Here is a 25,354-nt window from a genome sequence, read left to right as displayed (position 1 = left end):
GGGCTGCTTGAATCAGCTTTCTAGAGGGACTCTGGCACAGGCAGTCGCTTGGTGATGTCCTCCAGCTAGCCCTCACCTCCTGGCCCGTGCCAAGAGTGGCTGCCCCCTATCCGCCCCTCAGGACGGTCTGGGTTGGCAGTAGAGCAGGGCTACCTAACTCCCAGAGACAGCAAAGCTGCTCTGTGTGGCTGCTGATAGGAATCCCGAGTTGAGGAAGCCAGAACAAAGGAGACGAGAAGGGGCCACTTGTATAAGCTCTCAAGAGGGTTTAATCTCCAAGAGGGTCCAGGGACAAGTGACAAGCTCCAACAGGGTAACAGCAACTTAGGAACAGGGGAGGGTACTAGGGGAGGATAAAAATCTTAACCAATAGTAGAACAGCAGGGGAGGAACGTAGGGCGGGGATCAGATTCTAGGTAACCAATAGGGGATAACATGGGAGGGGATCAGGCTTGGCACACCAATGGAACTTTGAGGGAAGGGTGATAGACAAGGAAGGTTCTAGAGAAAGGGGTGGGGTTACATTTGATGAACAAGGGAAGAGGGCAGTACTTCCAGGATTGGCAGGGAAGGGTCTGGAAATCAGGGAGGTGTAAGAAAGATTGACATGGGGACTGACATAAGATTAGGCGGGAAAATAGTAGTAAACAACTTCAGGGCAAAACCATTGGGGAAACCAAACTGGGTACATGGAACAAACCACTGTTAACTCACAATAAGGAACACCTTAAGATTGCAACAGGAAAACAATCTACCACAGGACCCCTTTGGAAGTTTCCTCCCAAATTTGCCCTAAACCAGGACAAGTTGTTATTCAAAGATTTGAGTCAAAGGTATTTTTGAAAAGCCCAAACTTTTCTCATGCACTTTACTACAATAATTCTATGTAAAGAATTAAGTCTCTTGATCCTTGAGGTTTTTTAAGTAAGATGTGAAAGATGAGAGAAAGCTAGGTATACATTGGGGTCTAAAACTTCTGAATAGAAGTGAGCTTATTTGGAAGGAGGAAGCAAAGAACATGTCTTCCCTGAAAATGTTGGGATAAATTAAACTCTCTAACACAATTATTTTAGTATTAAGGAGTCGGCATTACTTTATTCCAGGCCAGGTGCATAAGGAGATAGCTACACCTAGGTGCACAAAACTTTGAAAACTTTTTGCTTATGTATACATTATTAGTAAACAAATTAATGTTCATTGCTTCTAAATTACATAATTCTCTTCATTAATTAGTATTCTGTCTTCTACTGGTTATTGATTTCCCACTTCTCATGCTCATTAGTCCACATTTTTAAGTATTTTTATTATCTTTTTCCCAGACAGTGAGTCTGCAACACATGTTAGATCGTCTTTGTTAGTCTCTTCTTTATCGTCTGGTTATTTCAACATGTTTTTGGAAGGCTCTAAATTCTGGATTCCAGGTCTCCAGCTTTTAACTCCCTCAGGCTTTGTTCATTGAAGCTTATCAGGGTTAGTTTAGCAAAACGTAAAATTTCAGTGATCTAATAATCAAACTCTTAACAATAACAGTCTGTTAAAAAACCAAAAGAGCTACATGCCCTGCATCGATACCTACATGCTGGCTAAAGTGGAAAATTACACTGCTTAAGTAATGTGGCTTCAGGGTTTTCTGGGTCTCCCCGAACCCATCTGCCGTCAGTGTCCCAGACAGCAAAGTCCAGTTAAACACGACCTGTCTGGGCCCCTCAGGCAGGCTCCAGAGCCGCAGGCAATCTTAGCAAGCTCAGCTCTTAAGTGAAATCAGCTCTTTAGTGATTCTCAGCTTGTTACCTCGTTCAGAGGGGTCTCAGGATGAGGGAAGAGACGACAAAGTTGACTCCATGTATCAGAAGGCTTGATTTATTATTATATGATAGATAATATATAAAAACTATAGTAAAAGAATAGAGAGAAGGATTTCACTACCATGCTATGCTAAGAATAGAATAGGAATGTAAACTAAACTCTTCTCAGACCGAGACTGGCTCGGACAGGTGTTCTGTGATTGGCTCTTAATTGGAAACAGTTTGACGGGGCCAATCACAGACTCCCCCCATTGCATTCCACAGCAGCAGATAAGAATTGTTTACAGTTTGTTCCTGAGGCCTCTCAGCTCTTAGTAGGGGAAAATCCTAAGTAAAGGATTTTTCATAAAACATGTCGGCGACATCAGCTCATTAGTGATTTTCAGCTTTTTGCTTGCTAAGTGCCTCAGCAGCTGATGCAGGGAGAGAGAAGCACTGTATGAGGTTCCTCAGAGATGTCTTTATTGGCAGCTTCTGCAAAGGGTCTCAGTGACAGCTCTTCTGCCAAACTGGGCAGAAATAGGGGTTAATATTGGGTATAGGAGTTTTGGAAAACAGTTCGATAGTAAGGGTCAAGGCGAAAGTGACCTATCGTCTTACAGAGAAATAACAAGGGTCTGAAGGTGGAAGAGGGGCTTCTTTTGGTCCAGTCATGATGACTAGGCATTTCTTATCTTAGGCAACTGATTGCCAGGGAGGCCTTGCAGGCCCTGTGCCAGCTACAACTCCACTTTCTGTATTTAGTAAAAAGGCATTCTCTATAGTTCTTTTGAAACAATGGAAAAGGCATGAGAACATGGCTAATACAATGACAATGACAAGGAAAATCCACAACATTCCCTTAACCAAAGATGCAACCCATCCTGTTTATCCTCATTGACCAAAAAGGTCATTGACTCAGTCAGGGTTGTTTTCTACTTTTAAGTCTTTTACAAGTTCCTTCACTTTCTGGATGTTCGCGTGGATGCATTGTGAGCGTGAAGAGAGATTGAAGTAGCACATCCCTTCGAAGTCTTGGCAGCCGTGTCCACGGGCAAGCAGCAGGAAGTCAATTGCTGCTCAATTTTGAAGTGATGCATGTCTTGTGGTTTCTTCTTCCTTTAAAAGATCACTTAGGGCAGCAGATGTAGCGTTGGCTTGCTTACTAAGCCAGCATCCGAGGTGATTTATTTCACCGAGTGCTTTAGCTGCAGCTACCCATGGTAGGAATAGGGAGACAGCAATCTTTTTTGGTTTGTTCCAATCATATAATTTGGGATCACAATTTTCATCAAATTCCATGTAGGATCTTTTGTGGCATTTTAATTTACTTTCTTTTTTCCAATTATGTAACAAGGTGATATTTGGTGTGAGGGTAGAAAGTTTTCCATGGGTACAGGGACCTCCCTGGAGCCGCGAAGGGATCCTAGCCCATACTCTGTCACCACAGATGAGAAACGTTCCCTTGGGTAATACTTTGGGGTGGAGAGAGGATACAGAGATCACACGAGCAGCGTAATTACACCAATCGGGATAGTTATAGGCTTTGTTAATGGGCGATATGTTTTTCCGATATGTGTTTTTTGTCTGGTCAATTTCTGGCCAATTATTTTTCGGACATCTAAAGTAAAATTTGACACAGTATGTTGGCTTGGAGGACCCCAACAGGTCCAATTCTTGGGGTTCCTCTAGAGCATTGGGCAGCATTTTTGTCCACTCATCCCAAGTATCTGCCAGGTTGGGTCTCTTACCTGTGGTGCGGAGGAGCTCTGAGTTATAGAAAGGCCAGTAATCTGCTACAAAGGGAATCCCTACTAGACATGTGGAAAGTGGGTTATCAATGCTTCCCATGGATAAGCACATGTTATCCTGTTTCAGTGTCTTTGCTAAGGTTACCCAAACATTATGGCTAGGCTGTGGGCTAATCCAGCCGATGGCATACGGTGCGGTGAAGCACATCCAGGCAGCAGTGAGGACAGCACCAACAGAGATATTTTTCATCTTTGGAGAGGAATGGGGCTTCTGAAAGGGAATATAAGCAAAATTTGTTATCTTTATGGTGGGAGGGGAGGGTTAGGGTTTTCTCCTTTGTTCCTTTCCTCTGTTCCTTCCCCCCCCGCCCCGCCCCTTTATTTTTTTCTTTTTCGTTTTCTATAAGCTAAGGATGGGGGAGTGGGTATAAAGTTAGGAGATTTTGGTAAGAGTTGAGAAAGGGGAATAATAGGTTTTTTTAGGGTAAAAAGGGGTAATAACATATAATTCAGAAAACAATTTCGTGTTCAGGCTGTGTCTGCCTTATGGCTTGATGCAGCAGAATGTTGTTTATCTCTCTATTTTTTCTGCTATTGCGTGATGGGACGGTCTTTTCTTCTCTATGTGGACATATGGTGACGTCTTCGTCTCCAGGCAGAACTGGTCTGGTTTTGAGGAGGTTTTGTATTTGACTCGGGAATTCTTGCTAGTGTTTGTGGGAGTAGTGTTTGTATTGCCTAGGTATGGTTTTATGTTTTTTCCTGGGTACGATCTTGGACCAGATGGTAGTAGAACACGAGCATACCCTCTTCCCCAGTAATCAATTGGAAAGGCCCAGAAATTTGATGTGTTTCTGGGTTCTTCATGAGCACGACTGGTTTCTCAGTGAGCTTTGCTTGGGTGGTATTTGCAAAGTGGCGAAGTATTGGGGGTCAGGCTCTGATGTTGTACAATTTAGGAAGTTGATAACGTAGAGAGCCTTGCAAAGTCTTTCCACTGGAGAAATGATTTTTGTTTCTCCTTACTGTTGATTGAGGACTCTTTTGAGGGTTTGATGTGTCCTTTCTACAATGGATTGTCCTGTGGGATATGCAGGTATGCTAGTCTTGTGTTCTATTCTCCACTCACTGAAGAACTATTTTAACTTACGAGAGGTATAGGCAGGTCCATTATCTGTTTTGATTTCCTTTGGTACTCCCAGGGTAGCGAAGGCAAGGAGGAAGTGCTTAATGGTGTGTTGTGTAGTTTCTCCTGGATGAGCTGATGCAAATACTGCTCCAGGAAACATATCAACCGATACGAGCACATATTTTGACCTTCCAAAAGGTAGGAAGTGAGTCACATCTGTCTGCCACAGCTGGCAGCTGTTCAAACCTTGGGGATTCACTCCGGTCCCCATAGACGGTATCTGGTAGTCCTGGCAGTTCAGACATGTGATGACAATAGCTTTTGCTTGGTCTTTTGAGAGCTTGAACATTCTGACAAGGGCAGGCACATTTTGATGAAAAAATGCGTGTGACAACTTTGCTTGGGCAAAGATGTTAGGGACGTTAGCAGTTTCTATTGCCATGGCTAATTCATCCTGTTCCCTTCTGTGATAATACCTGAGAGGTCAGTGTGTGACCTCACATGCTTGATATGGTAAGGTTGCTTTTTTTGAGAGATTAAGCACGTTAATGCAGAAATCATTTGGTGTAACTTTGGATTGGAAACCTCTTTGAGAAGAGCATGTTCTGCTCTCATAGCTATACCAGCAACATAAGCTGAATCTGTGACCAGATTAAAGGGTTTGTCTTTGAATTTCTCAAAGGTTCTGACAACAGCTGCTAACTCTGCGATCTGTGGAGATCCCTCCACTATTTGGGTGTCAGATTCCCATTTTCAGGTCTTAGGGTCTTTTCATGGCATTACAGACTTGTGGGATGACCCTGAGCCATCTGTAAAAATGGTTAGAGCTTTGAGAGGTGTTTTACTTTGGACTAATTTTGGGGTCAGATAAAAGGTTACTTCACAAATAAAAAGTTTATGTTTTGGGATATGAATAGAAATTTGGCCTGTATAGCTATCTAGGGCAAACTAGAGATTTTCATTGACCTGGAGCAAATGCTTCAGGTCCCCGGTGGTCAGTGGCAAGTATATGTATGAGAACTCACACCCTGCAAGAGAGCAGAGGTGAGTTCTGGCCTTTTTTATTAGATGTGCCATGATTTCTTGGAAGGTGCTAATTGTCTTTGTAGGTTGGTTGTTTGTAATGATACATTCCAGTATCAATAAAGGGTCTCGAAGTTGAGTATCCCACTGGAAAATCAGTCCATAGAACCAGGGTGCTTTTCCCAGAATGACGAACTGGAAAGGCAGGCTGGGCTTGAAGCGATGGGCTTTGCGTGAAGACAGAGCTTCTTGGACCTTGGTGATGGCACCTCGGGCTTCTGTTATGAGAGTGTGTGGAGAGTCCAGGTCTTCGTTGCCACAGAGAAGGTTGAACAGAGGAGCAAGGTCCTCTCTTGTAATTCCTAGCAGTGGACGTACCCAGCTGATTGATCCGCACAGACTGTGTAAGTCTCTCAGGGATTTTGGGTCGTCTCGGATGGTGAGCTGCTGGGGTATGATGGTCCTTTCCCGGATCTGGAATCCAAGATAAGTCCATGGGTTGGAGTACTGTATTTTGCCCTCACAAATCTCAAATCCTGCGTTTTCTATGGTTTCAATGGTTTTTTTAACTGCTTTGTCTAAGTAAGCTTTTTTTGATGCACAGACTAGGATATCATCCATATAATGGTAGATGATAGCTTGTGGAAATAGGTTCCGAATGGGAGACAGAATGTGAGCAACATACCACTTGCATATAGTGGGGCTGTTTTTCATTCCCCAAGGAAGAAAACACCAATGATAGCTTTTGAGTGGAGCCTCTCTGTTAAGAGAGGGAATGGAGAAAGCAAACCGTGGAGCGTCCTGAGGGTGCAGCAGAATGCTGAAGAAACAATCTTTAATATCTATGATAGCAAGTGTCCAGTGTCTAGGCAGCATCAATGGTGAGGGCAGGCCAGACTGGATGGGGCCCATGTCCTCGATGACCTTATTGATTTAGCGATGTTCGTGGAAGAGCCTCCACCTGTCCGTTCCAGGCTTTGGCACTACAAAGACTGGAGAGTTCCAAGGGCTGGTAGTCTCAACGATGCAGCCTTTGGCAAGCTGTTCTTCCACAAGGGCTTGTAGTGCGTGCAATTTGACTTTAGAGAGGGGGCGCTGTTCGATCCAGATCAGGTCTTGGTGTTTCCATGGGAGCCGAGGGGTATCTGGTAGTATGCTCTCCTCAGTGGCCCCAATTAGAAATCCCAACTGGGAATACGTAGGGAAGCCCCTCACTGGGATAGAATATCCCTGCCCCAAGGGGTGATGGGGGCTCTTACCACAAATGGAGGGATGGTTGCCAACTTGCCTTCAGGCCCTTCAACGAGGATGTTGTTCTTGCTTCGCATAGACACTGTGACTCCACCAATCCCTGAAATCATGCCTGCTACCGGTTGTAGTTCCCAGTGTGCTGGCCATTCTGAGAGACGGAGGATGATAACGTCAGCACCGGTGTCCAGCATCCCTGGTCGGTAGATCTTCTCTCCTCTGCAGGAAAGACCACACTTGATGGTAGGCTTGCTTGGTCCCACAACTCATGCCCACATTGCTGTAGGGTTGAGAGGAAGCTGTTCCCTGTGATTCTTTGGGAGTAAAAAGTCTCGTGCGATCAGAGTTCCCCGTGAAAGGAAAAATGGTAAATCCGTGCAGTACACCTAGACAGAGATTTTTTGTCCTGAGTGCACTGTTTGTACTTCTGGTACAACGAAGATTTCCTCTGGGCCATGGAAAGTATCACCCATAATTAAGATGTCAAAAGGACCACCTTTTAGCCCATGTTTGCCTTTGGGAACACGATAATCATTCTCATTATTAAAGTCAATGGACAGAGCAGTTACCAGCTGGCGCTGGGTTCCCCTCTGTATCAGTCCGTGTGTTGGATCTTCTTCATGTGATCTGGAATCTCCTGGGACAGTGCATGGTTGGGTCTGGACGGCTTTTGATTTGTTGTCTTTGTATGGGGCCTGACCATGCTCCACTGGAAGTTTCCCAAACGCTGCTGGTAGTGCTGCTGATTCTGGGGTCTTTGATAGGTGTTATGGGGGTTTCGTGTAGGTGACCTGTCTGGGCAGTCTTTTATAAAATGTCCAAGGTCCACAGTGAAAGCAGCGGGCTTGGTCTTTGGAAACCACTACTGCAAATGAACCAGACACTCCTTCAGCAATACCCTTAGCAACTGCTTCGGCCACTGTATTTTCAGTGAACAAATGACGTGTACAGCTTTCCAGCATTTGCTCTGTGGTAGTGTTATAAATGATCAGTCAGAAATCCAAATTAATAAATGCGAAAGATTTTATTTTCGCGACCAAAATATGGTCCTTAAAAACCCACAGCCAAAGAGACAGCGTCGAGCCCGGGATTGGCGCTGGGTGAACCTAGATCCGACCTCTATTGCACCGGATCTCCCTCTGTTCACGCATGCCGCTTCCAGTGAGGCTATTTTATACAGTTTTTTTTGCCTGAGGTAAAGGTGCCCTGATTTCTTTTGTAACCCCGCATATGTATGAAAGTTTCTTTCACTGTGCAGGGCTGGACAGTTGCTGTTTTCTGAGTAGTGGCAGGCGCTGATCATGTCAGGGGAAGTCGCATATTCAAATGTATCTTTCTTGGTGACTTCGGTTATCTTGATTGATGGTATGTATGAAGCGATGATCACCCTTGGGTGTTTCCTGATGGCCCGGGAGGAAGCCCATTATCGCGCTGGCTTCTATTCATTGGTAAATGAGGCATTATTGTCCTGCTTCCTTCAGGAATTTTGAAATTCCAGAGTGGTTATCTGTCCCTGGGCTGCTCGTGGTCAGAGACTCGTTGGATTTTACAATTTTTATAATATACATTTTCTCCTTAAGCATGAATTACTTAACAACATATATTACACTAAGTTCTGTATCCAAGGGTAGGGCTCTATTACAGGGGTTTTCTGAGGTCCCATGATGAGGGAAGAGACGACAACGTTGACTCCATGTATCAGAAGGCTTTGATTTATTATGATATGATATATAAGATATAAAAACTATACTAAAAGAATAAAGAGAAAGGTTTCACTACGAAGGCTAAGCTAAGAATAGAATAGGAATGTGTAAACTGAAGTCTTCTCAGCCCGAGACGGGCCGAACAGGTGAATTGTGATAGGCTCTTAATTGCAAACAGTCTGACGGGGCCAATCACAGATTTTCCGTGGCATTCCACAGCAGCAGATAAGAATTGTTTAGTTTGTTCCGACTCTTCTCAGCTCTCAGGAAAGGAAAAATCCTAAGTAAAGGATTTTTCATAAAATATGTTGGCAACAGGGCTCTCGGAATTGTTTTACACCATTCATTAGCGTTACTCATGGCAAATTTGCACAACAGTTCTTTTCTTGCCTCTGTGCTCTGTCTGTTTTTCCAGAGGATCCTTAATTCTGTCCACAAATTTTATAAAGCTTTCATGTACTCCTTGTTAAATATTAGAAAAATGTTGGGTAGGAATAGAGTCATCTGGGGTAAGAAGTAAGGAGGTTTTTGCTGTAATAGCAAAGTCTTGTAGTGCTGGCTTAGGTAAGGTGTTACCTTGGTCTGAGGGTTTCTGTAAATCCTGTTGTCCAGCCAGCTGTTCAACTGTAAAATCTGGCCTATCAGCATCTTTAGCATAGATGTCTGATAATATTTTTAATTATCTTTTCCAATGCCTTTCCCATAACATATTCTGCTGGGGAAAGAAGGCAGTGGGCAATATTTTAACATTGTGGGGTACTAAAATATGTGCTGAGAAAATAACTTCTAGGAAATTTCTTAAAATATTTGAACTTCGACCATGTTCTTTGGCTGTATTTTGTAGTTGTACTAGTTCTTTATTTGTGTTAGATTCCCACGTTGTTCTAGTAGTAGAACATCCTCTTCTTCCCTTTATATAATTTACTGGGAAGGCAGAAATTTTCTGAGCTAGTTCCCAATCCCCTGCCTGAATGACTTCCATTTTGATTAGAGCCCATGGGTCAATGTCCTCTGTATCAGAATTGAACTTGCTGTCACTGCTGTCCGCAGAGGAGGAGTGAGAGTGAGCAGGCAGTGCCCTATGCTTTTTATGGAGTGTTGGAGTGAGATTTTGCAGGGGTGTATGGGACTGGAGAGAATGTGAGGAGGCACATGGCAGGGCTTGGCTAGAGGGAGGCAGGAGTGGAGCTGGAATGGCAGCGCCACGAGTGGCACAGCATGCGCAGAATTGAGGCGTGTATGGAAGTGGGGTGCTACCATGGGGGGTCTTGGAGGTGCCGTTCGGGGGACTCTTAGGGTGGGTGAGTGGTTGCAAAGCCTGGGGATGGGGGCAAGGGAGAAGTGTGGGGGAGGAGGCGGTGGGATTGGCAGGGGCTGGTGCATACAGCGTGGTTTGCTGGGGCTGCAGCGGGCAGGCAGGCAGGCAGGGAGAAGACCTCCTGCTTGTGGCAGGAATGGTAGCAGGGGTAGGGAGACATGTGAGAGCGGGGGCGGGGGGAAGGGGCAGGGGTGGCGGGGGGGGGGGGGTCGCAATAGGGGTGGGGGGGGGGGTCGACCTGATAGAAACTGGTGCAGTTACATTCTGAGCTAACACGGAGGGAAGAACACAGGAAACAGGCAGCATGCCGTGGGTTGCGCAACTTGTGGAGCAGAATCTGCACTTGCTGCACTTGCCGGAGAAGGGGAGGGCGGGGGGGGGGGGGGGGGGCCGATAGGCATAGGACCCAGAGAAAGCAGAGGACTGGATTCAAGGGCTGAGAGGAGAAGATTGTTATCAGTGTGATTAGCATTTGAAGGGAGAGTCTCTGGTGGAAGTGATAAGGTCCAGATTCCCTCCCCAGGGGATGATTGCACAGAAATTCAGCTTTTTATTTTTGTTTTCTCTACGGCTTTGGTTATAGAATGAATAAAAGGGTAGAAACTGAGTTACAGGAAAGTCTCCGTTAGTTTGGAGGGTATATATTCTTGTGCCTATTGTGTTCCAAAAGGAATCTAGAATGACTGTGTTAGTATCTGGAAACTGGGAAAGAATCTATTTTTGGGAATTTATTAGTAGGTGCATCCAGTTTATTAGAGGAGGAGCAGGGAATGAGGCTTTCCAGCCTTTCCTTTCCTTCTTCTCCTTTGAATCTGCTATGTCACTTTTTGAGAATGTTCAGTTTCCCCTGAATGTTAAACAGACCATCTTTCTGGTATTTAATCTGGTAAGCTTCCTCTATATGGTCTGCAGCTTCTCTAGAATGAGGGCTGAGATGTCCAGAGGAGCTGATGAGACCTCTGACCCAGAAGTAGACCCAGGCGTGGAAAATACTGAGTGGTATGGAGAATGGGAAAATATGGGCCAAACCCTGAAGGAATTTTCTGACCCTGTAGACTGGGATTTTCTATGTGAACAAATTCAGAACCCAGCTGAGGTGGGGAAATGCCTGAAAGGAAAGTGCCATGATGACTCTAAAGAGAAAAGGCTCATTGCAATAAGCTGGGCCCTGGCCTATGCTTAACGCACACTGCTAGATAGTGTAGGGCAGCAGACAGAGGCAGGGGGGCAGGGAGATAAATCAGCAGCTACCCCAGTCACTCAGGCTGCAGACAACACCCCAGCTACTCAGGCTGGAGCTAAACCAGACAGTGAGCCTAAGCCACTGGCAGTTGCCACAGGAAAGAAGCACACAAGCAAAACCAATTGGCCAGTGACTGACGATGATGATCCGGGGGAAGGACCCTCAACACCAATTACTGATACAAAAGCCAAAGTTAAAGCAACTGACAAAACATCAGAAGCCACTAGTGAGTCCTATTCCCTGAAGGACCTTTGTGGCCTAAAAAACGATTACATCAAAGCCCTAATGAATCCATAATTAGTTAGTTAGTCTGTCTTTGGGATGCTGCAGGCAAGGCTACAGTTTTGGACGGTAGTGAAGCGAGGCATTTGGGATCCCTGTCACATGATCCTGTCATCGACCAAGGAATGATGAGGGGGGATAATCCTCACAGCCTATGGGAATGGGTCCTGGGAAGTGTAGCAGAAAGATACCTGTGTGCAGACGATCTCTATATGCAGCAAACCCAGTGGAAGACCATAGAACAAGGGATTCAACACTTGAGGGAAATGGCAGTGGCAGAGATTGTCTTCTCAGATGACGTAAACACTAAATCCAGACTTGGTACCATGTACATCTGTGATGTGGTGAAAACTTGTACGACTTGGGCCACATGAATATGCTTCTGCTTTGGCAAAAATGAAGCGGGATGACAGTGAGGAGACTGTGCTTGATATGGCAAAGAAGCTCCGAGCATATGCAGATGCTGTATATGGCCCAACACATGCCGGAATCGCAGCGGTGGAAACACATCTGCAGAAATTAGAAGACAAGATGGAGGAGAATCACAAGAAACTGAGGGAGGAGATTAAAGAGGGCTTTCTTCAAATCTCAACAGTACAGACCAAAGGTTCTGGTACCCAACGCAGATGTTCTGTAGATGGAGAGAGAAGGTACACCCACGATCTGAGCTGAGGTTCTTCCTGCATGATTGTGGAGAAAACATGAGGAGATGGGATGGAAAATCTACTGCTGCTCTGGCACAACGGGTGCGTGAACTGAAGACTCAGAGAGGAAGATCCAAAAGGGAAGCAGCTCCAGTGGCCCCGAACCAAACTGCCATATATGATGATGATGACAATATTTTTGATATTTTTGATTTTTGGTTCCCTTGAAGGAACCTCCAAGACATATGCCCAAGAAAAGAAGAATGACCAGGCTTAGAGGGGCCCTACCTCTGGCCAGATGGAGGCTAGGGAAAACTCTGTTTTTTGGACTGTGTGGATTCGTTGGCCTAGCACATCGGAACCACAAGAATATAAAGCTTTGGTTGACACTGGTGCGCAGTGCACATTAATCCCATCAAGACATGTGGGGACAGAATCTGTTTCTATTGCTGGTGTGACAGGGGGATCACAGGATTTTACTTTGGTGGAAGCGGATGTGAGTCTGACTGGAAATGAGTGGAAGAAACACCCTATTGTGACTTGCCTGGAGGCCCCATGTATTTTAGGCATAGACTTCCTCTGAAGTTGGTATTTCAAAGACCCAAAGGGACTCACATGGGCATTTGGAATACCTGCTGTAGAGACAGAGGGTGTCAAGCAATTGAACACCTTGCCTGAACTATCAGAAAACCCATCTGCAGTAGGACTCCTGAAGGTGGAAAAGCAATGAGTGCCAATTGCCACCTCAACAGTGCACCGCCGACAGTACCGAATGAATCGAGATGCCGTGATCCCCATCCACGAAATGATCCGAGAGCTGGAGAGCCAAGGGGTGGTCAGAAAAATTCACTTACCCTTCAACAGCCCCATTTGGCCTGTGCGTAAATCTGAAGGAGAATGGAGATTGACTGTGGACTACCGTGCATTAAATGAAGTGACTCCACCACTGAGCGCTGCTGTGCCGGACATTCTGGAACTCCAGTATGAGCTTGAGTCCAAGGCAGTGAAGTGGTACACCACTATTGACATTGCTAACGTGTTTTTCTCCATTCCTCTGGCAGCAGAATGCAGGCCTCAGTTTGCCTTCACCTGGAGAGGCGTGCAGTACACCTGGAACCGACTGCCCTAGAGGTGGAAGCACAGTCCTACCATCTGCCATGGACTGATCCAGACTGCACTAGAAAAGGGTGAGGCTCAAGAACATCTGCAATATATTAGTGACATCATTGTGTGGGGGAAAACGGCAGCAAAAGTGTTTGAGAAAGGAGAGAAAATCATCCAGATTCCTCTGAAAGCCGGCTTTGCCATCAAGAAGAGCAAAGTCAAGGGACCTGCTAAAGAGATCTAGTTTCTGGGAGTGACGTGGCAAGATGGACGGCATCAGATTCCCACCGATGTCATCAATAAGATCACAGCAATGTCTCCACCATCCAGCAAGAAGGAAACACAAGATTTCCTAGATGCCATAGGTTTTTGGAGAATGTATATTCCTGAGTACAGTCAGATTGTGAACCCTTTCTACCTGGTTACCCGTAAGAAGAACACTTTCCACTGGGGCCCTGAGCAGCAACAAGCCTTCACCCAGATCATGCAGGAGATTGCTCATGCAGTAGCTCTTGGCCCAGTCACAACAGAACCAGATGTGAAGAACGTGCTCTACTCTGCAGCCGGGAACCATGGTTTGTCCTGGAGCCTGTGGCAGAAGGTGCCTGGGGAGACTCGAGGCTGACCACTAGAATTTTGGAGTCGAAGCTTCAGAGGGTCTGAAGCCAACTATACTCCAACAGAGAAGGAAATTTTAGCAGCCTATAAAGGAGTCCAAGCTGCCTCAGAGGTAATCGGCACTGAAGCACAACTCCTCCTGGCACCCCAACTGCCAGTACTGGGGTGGATGTTTAAAGCAAAGGTTCCTTCTACCCACCATGCCACCAGTGCCACATGGAGCAAATGGATCGCTCTTATCACACAGCGCACCCGTACTGGAAAACTGAATCACCCTGGGATTCTGGAAGTAATTACAAACTGGCTTGAAGGTGAAAACTTTGGTCTCGCTGATGAAGAGGAACAAGAAGTGACACTTGCTGAAGAAGCGCCGCCATGTAACCAACTGCCAGCGGAAGAAACACGATACGCTCTTTTTATGGATGGTTCTTGCTGTGTTGCAGGAATGAATCAAATGTGGAAGGCAGCCATATGGAGCCCCACACGACAGGTTGCAGAGGCCACTGAAGGAGAAGGTAGATCAAGCCAACTTGCTGAACTCAAAGCTGTTCAACTGGCCCTGGACATTGCTGAAAAAGAGAAGTGGCCAAAGCTCTACCTCTACACTGATTCATGGATGGTAGCCAATGCTCTGTGGGGATGGCTGGAGAGGTGGAAAGAGGCTAATTGGCAGCGTAGAGGAAAAGCAATTTGGGCTGCTGATGAGTGGAAAGACATCGCTATCAGGGTAGGGAGGCTACCTGTGAAAGTCTGCCATGTAGATGCCCATGTCCCCAAAAGTAGAGCCATTGAGGAGCACCAACACAATGAGCAGGTAGACCAGGCTGCAAAGATAGGGGTGTCCAATATAGATCTAGATTGGCAAGACAAGGGAGAGTTATTACTAGCTCAATGGGCCCATGATGCCTCAGGCCATCAGGGTAGAGATGCCACCTATAAGTGGGCGTGAGACCGAGGGGTGGATCTAACCATGGACAGTATTTCTCAGGTTATCCATCTCTTTGAGACGTGTGCTGCCATCAAGCAGGCCAAGAGAGTGAAGCCCCTATGGTATGGTGGGCGGTGGTCCAAGTACAAGTATGGGGAGGCCTGGCAGATTGACTATATCACACTGCCCCAGACACGCCAAGGCAAGCGCTACATGCTGACCATGGTAGAAGCCACAACAGGATAGTTGGAAACCTACCCTGTGTCTCATGCTACGGCCCAAAACACCATCCTGGGCCTTGAAAAGCAAGTCCTTTGGAGGCATGGTACTCCTGAGAGGATTGAGTCAGACAACGGGACTCATTTCAAGAACAGCCTTATCAACAGCTGGGCTAGGGAACATGGCATTGAGTGGGTGTACCATATCACCTACCATACACCAGCTGCAGGCAAAGTGGAGAAGTACAGCAGACTGTTAAAAACCACCTTGAAAGCATTAGGTGAGGGATCTTTCAAAAATTTGGAACAGCATTTAGCAGAGGCCACCTGGTTAGTTAACAGCCGAGGCTCTACTAACCGAATGGGCCCTGCCGAATCTGAGCCTTTGCACAGAGTAGATGGAGACAAAGTCACAGTGGTACATGTCAGAGGTTTGTTAGGGAAGGCAGTTTGGATTCATTCTGCCTCGAGTACAGACAAACCCATTTGTGGGGTTGTTTTTGCTCAGGGACCAGGTTGCACATGGTGGATAATGCAAAAAGATGGAAGAACACGATGAGTACCTCAGGGAGATCTAATTGTTGGGTGAGAACTCTGTGTAAATGTCACTGTTTGCTGAATGTTACTGCCATTGTCTGTGTATAGCTGTATATTAGATGTATAATGTATGTGTTTGTAGAGTTAGAATATATATTAGTTTTAGTAATAAGCTGACAAAATGGGGATTAGGGGTGGAATGTCCTAGGTTGACTATATGATGCTTTTATCTCCAATTGTCTTGTTCCATTTATGCTGAATAATAAGTTTTGCACCTTTAAGACTTGTTCCAGAGAGTGAAGGGGGGAAGAGAAGAAGCGCACAGTTTGTTTTCAGACACTGCACTCACTCTTCCACATTCCTGCTCCTGGACTGTGTTGTCTGAAGATGGACAGACAGCAGGACAGAGCTCTCCTTTTTTTTAGTTAATTTTACCTAGCTGAGGCAGAGAAGTTCCCTGGAATGTGGGGTTCTTTTTCCCTTTTCTTTGGACCTGTTTAAACCTGCTCTGGACTGAACACCCAGAAGAGCACCGGCAGCTCGCACCTGTGGCCCACCGGGCTGGGCCTGGGCCGTGGCATTTCCAGCACCAGAGGGACTGATAAGAGACTGAGTGAGCCAAGCTGCAACCCGGGGAGGGGACTTTCTGAGTTTATCATCTCTTTTGGAGCAGCAAGGGGGTTTATTGTTTAATACTGTTTAAGTTTTATTGTTTAATAAACAGGTTTTTTTCCACTTTTCTCCAAGGAGGTATTTTCTCCCGGACCGGTTGGGGGGAGGGGCCAATTGAATCTGCTTTCCTACAGGAGCCCCTTTGGGGGTTCTCTCCAAAATTTGCCCTGAACCAGGACAACACCGCAGCTTAATTTTTCAACCTAAGACAACCTGTCATTGACTAAAACATACATCTGCAGAACATGGAGAAGAACAATTGAGTGCAACATGTAGCCTGTACACTGGCTGTGATTGCGACAGTGAAAACAGTGATATACAAATCCAAGATGGAAGATGAGTGTTGCAGAATGTGTGTTGTTCCTAGAAAAATGAAGTTAAAGTGAGCTTGGTGTGATGCTGTTGAGTCAGGGACAGAAAGAAAGACTCCAGTCTTCAGGTGGATCAGAAGGCGAAATAGAATAATTCCTTTATTAGCAAGAAGTTGTGAGCTTTATAGTCTCACTCACTAAGCTGAGACCTGATTAGTCTCAAAGTGAAAACATCTCACACTATTGGTGTACTATGAATAGTACACTGTGGAGAACCATAACTATAAACAATGGTTACAGAAAGAGATAATAATTGTTTTAATTTTTTTCCTCTAAGATTCCCAGGCTCAGCCTGGGAGAAATTATCTCTGTTCTTTCTTCGACTGAACTGAGAATATCCACACTTGGTGGGGAAGTACTGTTACTTCTATGATCAGCTAAAGAAAAAGGTGTGGTATGAATAAAATACATTCATTTTGAATTAAAATCTTTGGCAGAAGGTATTATTAATGCAGTGTAGCAGAGTAAGATTTGAAGCTCACGAGTCCTTTGCCTGTAACTTCTTAAGTCAAAGAGTGATGTTTATTTTGATAGTAAGTTAAAATATTGTAAGAATTGTAATATGAAGTTACATTGAATTGGATGTTCACAGTCTGGGTTTGCTTTAAGTAAATGTTGGTTTAGAAGTCATTTGCTTTTGAAACAATCTTTCCCAAACTAAGGAAAAAAATTTTGACCGTGAGGGTGCTCAGATTTTGGAACAGGTTGTCTAGAGCAGTCTTGCATACTCCATTCTTGGAGATGATTGGAACCTGACTGGACACAAAGCCCTGGGAAAACTAATGTAACTTTGTTATTAGCTGTGCTTTGGGCACAGGGTTAGAACAGATGATCTCATAATCTTTGCTTCAGCCTAAATTACTCTGTCATTTTAAAGTTCTGTCTAGTTAGTAAAGCCTGTTGGACTACATATCTTTTCATATAAAGAGCACTCAAATTCTTTGAACTCAAAGATGCTATTAAGGATATTAGAATTTATTTGGGGGAAGAGAAGAATTGATCTACAAAGAAAACTCACTAAGGTACCAGGTCAATCAGTTAGCTTCTCTGTCTGCTTCTAATTTGGTTCAACTTTTCCCCCACTGTGTTAGGGGATTAAGCTAAACTGAATTACTTTCTTTGTTGTAGTAAAGAACACACATGTGGTTTGTTACCATAGCTCAGCTGACATACCGTATTTCACTGTTGCTCTAATAACTTGATTAAATGCCTACGTTTTTTGAGTCTTATTTCTTAGGACTAAGTTGAAATACTTGATGTTGTGCAATATGGAAAATTATTACTTTAGCTAGAAATTAGTAAAAGAATTGTAGAGAAGGAGCTGGTAGAGGTGGTTAGTAGAATTAGAAGAGTGATTATCAGAGGAATAGTTGCAGTGGACTACTCCTAGGGATTGATCTTGAGTCTTATTATTTATGGTGCGTTGTGATATTTGATGCAAGGGAAATATTGTCAACACACAGGTAACTTTACAAGAAGCTGCTCTGAGGAAGCTAGATTCTTTGGAAAAAAAGTCTGGAGCAGAGTGAGTGGCACAGCTGAAACTTCATCTCAAATGATCCATACAGTTCTTGCCATCTGTAGTAATGAAAAAATAGATAATACTGGGATACGGGCAACGAAAAATTGCAAGAAAGATTGGTGGAAGAGGGAGCTAGCAAAATAGTCTGGAGGGAGGTAAGTTCATCTTGGCAAATATGATGAGGCACTAGTCACCAAACAAGGATTAAAAACTCTTAAGTTAAATGACAGTGCCACAAAAATATTTTGATTATAAATTATTTACCTGAAAGTATCTGGTCATCTTTAGGTTAAAAGGTTCTCAGTAAGACCATGGGGACAAAAGAAACATAAATTTAGAAAAGTTGTTGATATGAATTTCTGTAACATAGCATAACAACTTTTGAAAATGAAGTAGCAGTCAATTCTAGAATATTTTTCTTGTGGTCTTGCAAACTCAGTCACTAGCTCTGCATGGTGTTGCAGAAGCAAGGGGAACAGATTTGATAAAATAAACATGGTCATAGAATTATATTAGCCTTAGAAATCAAATTATTTGAGCTGCTAATTCTATACCATGATAAGGATGTTTGGTACAAAAATAGCACAGAAGAAATTAAATTGTCTGTTAGCAGAATCTTGTTAATAGTCCTTATAATGATCACAATCTCTTCACAATATTAAACACTGAAAACTGTCAGGCAGCTTTAATCAAATATATATATATATATATATTCTGAGAACAAAAGCATTTTCGTTGATAGACTGATACTGTTACCTCATAGTGTGTTGTTAACACTGTATTGTGTTTTGTAATAGTAACTTAACATGGTTTCATGAAACTTGAGACAGATTAATGCTTCCTGGGCAGGTCCCTTTTCTTTCTCTCTCTCCCATTATTTATTTTCCTCTGCTTCCATATGTATAACTTATGTGGGTTCTAGCACTCAGCAGACTGTTTTGTGAGCTACAGTGTTTCTAACATTTCTACCACAATAGAAAATGAACTCAGGAAAAAATAATTAAAAAAAACCTCATTGTTTTCTGCTAGATTAATGAGTTAAATCAGTGCAATGAATAGCTTGACAAGTAGCAGAACTAGCACTAGGGATGAAATAGGATGGCATAGCCAGGTTTGGTATATGGGAGGAAGGAGGAATAAGAGTGGGGAGGAAGACATTTACTTGTTGGCAGTATTAGACTGTTAATGTGTTCAAGTGCAGTCTGAGATAGTCTGCTGCCTGTTTTCCCAGTGTAATGTACTTTTAGTAGGTACGTATGATAATGTGAATTACCTCAGAATGTATGACTATTTTACACTTCTCTACTGTTAGTTATGTAGATAATACAGCCTAATTTTATAAATTGTCATTCACTTTTACCATCATAAAATAGTCTTCCTGAATTTTCTGATGGAGTCTGATTTCTCACTAAACTGACAAAATAGATAAACATCAAGTAGTGGTGGGAGCTACACCAGAGTGAGTCAGGTCTTTTCCCTCCACTGTTATGCTAAGAAGTTGAAAATGAAATTAAACATAATTGTGAGTACAACTCACAACTGAATTAAATTTGGATGAAATGCAAGTGGTTTTTAAAGCAAACAGGGGCCTAAGATGGGAAGAAGGTGAACTCCAGTTGTGTAAGTACAATAATATTTTCTCTGTGTGTTTCTGCTGTAAGAATTTTTAAAAAATATATTGAAGTTAATGGGTTCTGCTGTAATTAAAATTACAAAATCAAGGGTTTTTTTAAATAAAAGTTATTAAACGAAAGGGAGATATGGAAATGTCTTTTGCAAAAATAATAGTAACTATAGTTAAAATATGCTTTGTTTCTGATAGCTATGTCCGAGAGAATATTGCAGTCTTTAGGAAAGAAATACTGTAACTCATTCCTTTTGGTTTTGAGCATAATCATGCTGAAATTCCACTTTAAATGTTTGCTTCCAACAAGATTTCATTTATCTATTTTTTTTTCTAAAAATTAGAGGATACTGCATCCTTGATAGGCATGGAATTGTTTTTGAATAATCTTTTAATAGTGCTATAGAGATGTGAAACTCTATAGAGACTCTAAAATATTGAAAATCAGTACAGGAAGTATACTAAAAATTTCATAATAATCACTCAATACCCTATTTAATATAATTGTTCCAGATAGTGGTATTTTGCCCAGTTCACTTTATTTGTTTAAAAATAGCTATTATAGGATTTTAATAATAATGCAAAGTTATAAATCATAATAGGACAACAATATTAATTTTAGTTCAATTAATAAATCTTAAAAGCCTTAATTTTTTTTATTTCCACTATTAATATTTATTTATTTTTATTAAATAGCCACATAGTAAGGTTTTACCTGCACATTAAAGAGAAACAAATTAGTCTCAGCATGTGCCTGGAAGATTGCCAGACCTCTGGTAGCAGTTGTCTTGCTTGATTTGACTGCCTGTTCTTTTGATGCTTTATGTTGAGAGGCAGTGGACTTCTGTATGAGTGAGGGGGCCAGCTTTTATAATTTTCAACTTTTGTGGGAAAACTCCCACATCAGAAATATTTAAACTTTCTCTTCCTTAAATTTAGGACTTCTGAGCTATTTTTAACAGAAGTCTTTAAAATCTCATGACTTAAACATGATTTACTGAAAAACATCATGCAAGTGCATATCAGTAATGAACTCCCACAGAAAAGCAGTATTTTTCTTAATTTGACAGGTATATCAGTTTTATTGAAGAACCACTAAAACACTTAAAAACTTATTGGTCATGAAAAAGTAACTGTGTAAGACTTCTGTATTATTTTGAATGAAAGGCTTGGGTTCTTTTCAAGCAGTGGAACACAGATACCACCACTCCTTGCTAAGAAGAAAGTCATTGCCTGCATGATATATTTCCATTCACATAAACTTCAAAATGATACAGCCTTTTTAATGGGGTGGATAATAGGTAATAAAAGTAATTACAGTGTATGATAGCTGTTCCAGGTCAGTTTGTAGAACAGACAAGTATGAATCAAATCTGGGAGTTTGAAATGTTTAGGCATTAGATGATTATGTTGGATTAATCTAATTACTTACTTACTGTCTTTTTCCAATCTAGCCAGCAGCCAGCTTCGGGCGTGGCTTATTCCCATCCAACTACAGTTGCCAGCTACACTGTCCACCAAGCACCAGTTGCTGCACACACTGTCACTGCAGCCTATGCTCCAGCAGCAGCTACAGTTGCAGTAGCCAGGCCTGCTCCAGTAGCTGTTGCAGCTGCTGCAACAGCTGCTGCTTATGGAGGCTATCCTACAGCGCACACAGCTACAGATTATGGTTATACACAGAGGCAACAAGAAGCTCCACCACCACCACCTCCTGTCACTACGCAGAATTACCAGGTGTGTTCTTAAAAAAAAAAAATTGTGTATTTTTAAAATTATGTGTTAAAAGGAGGAGGCCTGTTTGGATAAGAGAATGTGGTGATATTTGTATTTTTTCTTCCATGGCTCACAGCTAAAACTGTGATAGAATGTGAAGTGACTGCTGTTCTGTATGGTGTGTATAGAGGATTATCAGCAGTAATACTGATAAGATTTAGACATTCACACAATAAACAATGCATTGACATTTATCTCCAGATTATTTTGTGAACTACTGCTGAAATACTTCTCTTGGCTTGCCTAACTATCCAAGTGGCATGCAGTTAAATGGGCCATGGAACTGATTTAGATGAAAAAACTGTTCCAATAAAAATTTTCAGTGGGAGATAGTAGTTCCCTTGTCAGATTCCTGGTTGCCACAGGAGCTCTAGCACCAAATGTAAGAGGATAGAAGATTACTCTAGGAGAGGAACTGTCTTTTGAGTAGATTTTGGGTACCCTTTGTGAGATGTCTGCCTACCTTTGTGTGGCTACAGGCTTTTACAAAAGGAAACTGTTGTGTTTTCATCTCGTTCTGACCTTTACTGACACTTCTTTTCATTGCATCTAGCAGTTGTCAGCATTTGGGTGGGTCAGTTCAGGATAAGGATTCCACAGAAGGTTAACCAACTTAAAAAGGAACAGCATCTTTCCATGGGATTGACAGACTTCTGCAGAATTTCCTTGGTTCTGCACAGTTGTGGTGCCAATGCAAGAGATGGATGTGGGATCATGTAGGGTGAGGAGAGATGTGATGGTACTTCAGACAACTTCCCATTCTTACACTGGCTTAAATGTCTTATGAAACAACATCCTGTCAGTGATTGGTATTACTCTTCAGTAATAAAGAAACTTAGAAGTACAAATCAGTGCTGCATCAGTTTTGCAGTTCGAAGATTTCAGTACGTAGTGGTTATCTTGGGACTTAGTTAAGTGTTTACTCCAAAGAGCGAGGAGTTGCAGTCTTTTCTGTCTGTCTAGATTGACACAATGTAAGGGTATATACACATCAGTAACCCTAGCCCATTGGTTTCAATCAGACAGCTTAGATGCAGAAAGATGAGCAGTTTTACATGGCCAGGTAGTTTCCTATTAGAAACGTGAGCTTTATTTGTATTTTTAGCAGCTTTTTTTGCTACATTATCTAGACTCTAATTTGCATTTTTATTTGTTTAAGCTACTATACTGTTGCTGTATGTTATTAATTCCTTTGTAGGGCTTTGAACTTTGCTACATATGGTAATGAACCAAAATGTAGGAGTCTTTCCAGTAGCATGTTTACACATAATTACAAGGTTGTTAAACTAGTCAGGTATTAGATGCATTCAGATAGATAATAGTCCCCTAAACTAAAGAAAAATACTACAAGAAAGACATTGAGGCACTGGAGTGTATCCAAAGAAGGGCAGTGAAAATGGTGAGGGGTCTGGAACATAAGTCTTTTGAGGAGTGGCTGAGGGAGCTAGGGTTGTGTAGCCTGGAGAAGAAGAGGCTGAGGGGAGATATTACTGCTCTGAAAAGAGGTTGTAGTGAGGTGGCTCTCAGTCTCATTTCACAAGTAACAAGTGACAATACAAAAGGAAATGGCCTCAAGTTGCACCAGGGGAGGTTTAATTTGGATATTAGGAAAAATTTCTTTATGGGGAGGGTTCTAAAGCATTGGAACAGGCTGCCCAGGTAAGTGGTGGAGTCACCATTCCTGGAAATGTTAAAAAAATGTGTGGATATGGTTTAGTAGTGAACATGGTGGTAGTGCTCAGTTGACTGTTGGACCTGGTGATCTTAGAGGTCTTTTCTAACTGTAATGATTCTATGATTTCATTCACCAGCACCCCCAAGTCCTTGGCAGGGCTGCTCTCAATTTCTTCATTCCCTACCCTGTATTGATACAAGAGATTCCCCAGACCCAGGTGCAGCACCTTGCACTTAGCCTTGTTGAACCTCATGAGTTTCCCATGGGCCACATCTTGGGCTTGTCCAGGCCGCTCTGGATGGCATCCCATCCTTCAGGAATGTCAGCTGTACTGCTCAGCTTGGTGCCATCTGCAAGCTTTCTGAGGGTGCACTTGATCCTTTCATCTATGTCATTGATGAAGACGTTGAATACCACTTGGTCCCAATACGAATCCCTGAGTGACACCACTTGTCGCCAGTGTCCATTGGGATGCTGAGCTGTTGACAGGTACACTCTGGATGCAACCATCCAAGCAATTCCTAATCCACTGAACAGCCCACCCATTGAATCCTCTCTCCAACTGAGAGAGAAGGATGTTGTGGGGGACCATGTCAAAGGCTTTACAGAAGTCTAAATAAAGGACATGTGTAGCCCTTCCCTTGTCCACTGATGGAGTCTGACCAACCTAGTGGCCATCGTAGATGGCCACTAGGTTGGTCAGACTTGCCCTTGGTGAAGCCATGCTGATTGTCCTGAATCACTTCCCTGTCCTCCATGTGCTTCAGCAGAGCTTCTAGGAGGATCTGTTCCAGGATCTTCTCAGGGACAGATGTGATGCTGACAGGGCCGTAGTTCCCAGGGTTCTTAATTTCTACCCTTTTTTAAGATGGGTGTAAGGTTTCCCTTTTTCCAGTCACCTGGGACTTCACATGACTGCCATGACTTTTCAAATATGATGGAGAATGGCTTGGTTGTCATGAACCTGATCTTCTCTTACAGTGGGAGGGACTTTGCTCTCCCAGTCTGTCTTGCAGTCTATCCACTTGAGAAGTGTGGGAAGAGAGGTTGCCATTGAAGATTGAGTCAAAAAAGCTGTTGAGTACCTCAGACTTTTCCTCATTATTATTGAGAGTTTGCCAGTCTTGCTTATCAGGATTGGTACATCATCTTTGACCTTCCTTTTCTGGCTGACATACCGGTAGAAGTCCTTCTTGTTATTCTTTGCCTCCTTTGTCAAGTTCAGCTCCTGCTGCACCTTGGTCTTCTACACATCATCCTGACACAACCGGTGTCTCTATATGCTTTCCAGGACACCTGTTCTTGATTCCACTGCCTGTGCATTTCCCTCTTGCCCTTTAGTTTGACTCAGCCATGCTGGTCTCTTGCCTTCTTTGCCTGACTTGTGCCGGGGGATTGCAAGCTCTCTTTGCTCAATGGAAGACTTCCTTAAAGATCTGCCAGCTCTGTTCTGCTCCTTGGCCCTGAGGACAGTTTCTCAGGGGGATCCTATTGACTAACTCCTTGAACAGCTGGAAGCTTATTTTCCCAAAATTCTGGGTCTTGACTCAGCCTGACCCATGTTCCTCAGGACTGCAAACTCTATGAGTGCATGATCACTGTAGCCCAGGCTGCCTCCAGTCTTGATGACCCTCATTAACTCACATTGGTGACCATCAGGTCCAGTATTGCATCCCCTCTGGTAGTGCTGTCTATTAGCTGGCTTAAGAAGTTATCCTCCATGCATTTCAGGAGTCTCCTGGATTGCCTACAGCTCGCTGTGCTACTTTCCCAGCAGATGTCGGAGTGGTTGAAACCACCCAGCAGGACAAGAACCTGCGATTGCGATGTCTCCTGTAGCTGGAGCAAGAAGGCTTTGTCAATAGGCTTCTCCTGATAGAGTGGCCTGTAGTAAACACCAACCACAAGGTTCCCTTTTACAGCTCTGTCTCTATTTCTCACTTATAAGCTTTCATCCTTCTCATGGCTGTTCTTCAGAGACAGCTCTTCATAATCTATCCATTTCTTGACCAAGGGGGCAACCCCTCCACCCCTCTTTTTATCTCTGTCTTTTCTGAACAGTCTGTAGCCATCAATAACCACACTTCAGTCATGGGATTTGCCCCACCAAGTTTCAGTAATGGCAACAAGGTTGTAGCTTTGTAGCAGCATGGAGACTTCCAACTCCTGTTTGTTGCCCATGCT

At 43.4% G+C, this 25,354-nt stretch overlaps 3 protein-coding genes and 1 non-coding gene across 7 annotated transcripts in view; 3 read left to right on the top strand and 1 right to left on the bottom strand.

Moving 5' to 3' along the window:
* The window catches only part of LOC127060951 (5E5 antigen-like), an 808,761-nt gene that overhangs the window by 346,520 nt on the left and 436,887 nt on the right, over positions 1–25,354 (bottom strand). The window lies entirely within an intron of this gene.
* Positions 1–25,354, top strand: part of LOC127060952 (uncharacterized) — a 677,448-nt gene that overhangs the window by 239,624 nt on the left and 412,470 nt on the right. The gene's annotated exons all lie outside the window — the stretch shown is intronic.
* Positions 1–25,354, top strand: part of LOC103824833 (zinc finger RNA-binding protein-like) — a 64,332-nt gene that overhangs the window by 4,724 nt on the left and 34,254 nt on the right. For 3 of the 4 annotated variants that reach the window (XR_007780315.1, XM_050986338.1, XM_050986339.1), the window contains exon 3: positions 21,174–21,456. The exons of the other annotated variant lie outside the window; for it this stretch is intronic. Coding sequence is in view for 2 of the 3 variants with exons in the window: in XM_050986338.1 (XP_050842295.1) it covers positions 21,174–21,456 (283 nt within the window). In the remaining variant the exon portion in view is untranslated. The remainder of the gene's footprint in view (positions 1–21,173; positions 21,457–25,354) is intronic. 4 annotated transcript variants of the gene reach the window in all.
* Positions 18,523–18,659, top strand: LOC115484913 (small nucleolar RNA SNORA66). Its single transcript, XR_003945640.1, has one exon. It is a non-coding gene; the product is annotated as a small nucleolar RNA SNORA66 (small nucleolar RNA).

The sequence above is a fragment of the Serinus canaria genome, chromosome W, assembly GCF_022539315.1.
Source record: "Serinus canaria isolate serCan28SL12 chromosome W, serCan2020, whole genome shotgun sequence".
In the NCBI taxonomy this organism is placed as follows: Eukaryota; Metazoa; Chordata; class Aves; order Passeriformes; family Fringillidae; genus Serinus; species Serinus canaria.
Note: the sequence above shows the minus strand (reverse complement) of the source record. Positions and strands in the feature narration are given on the sequence as shown.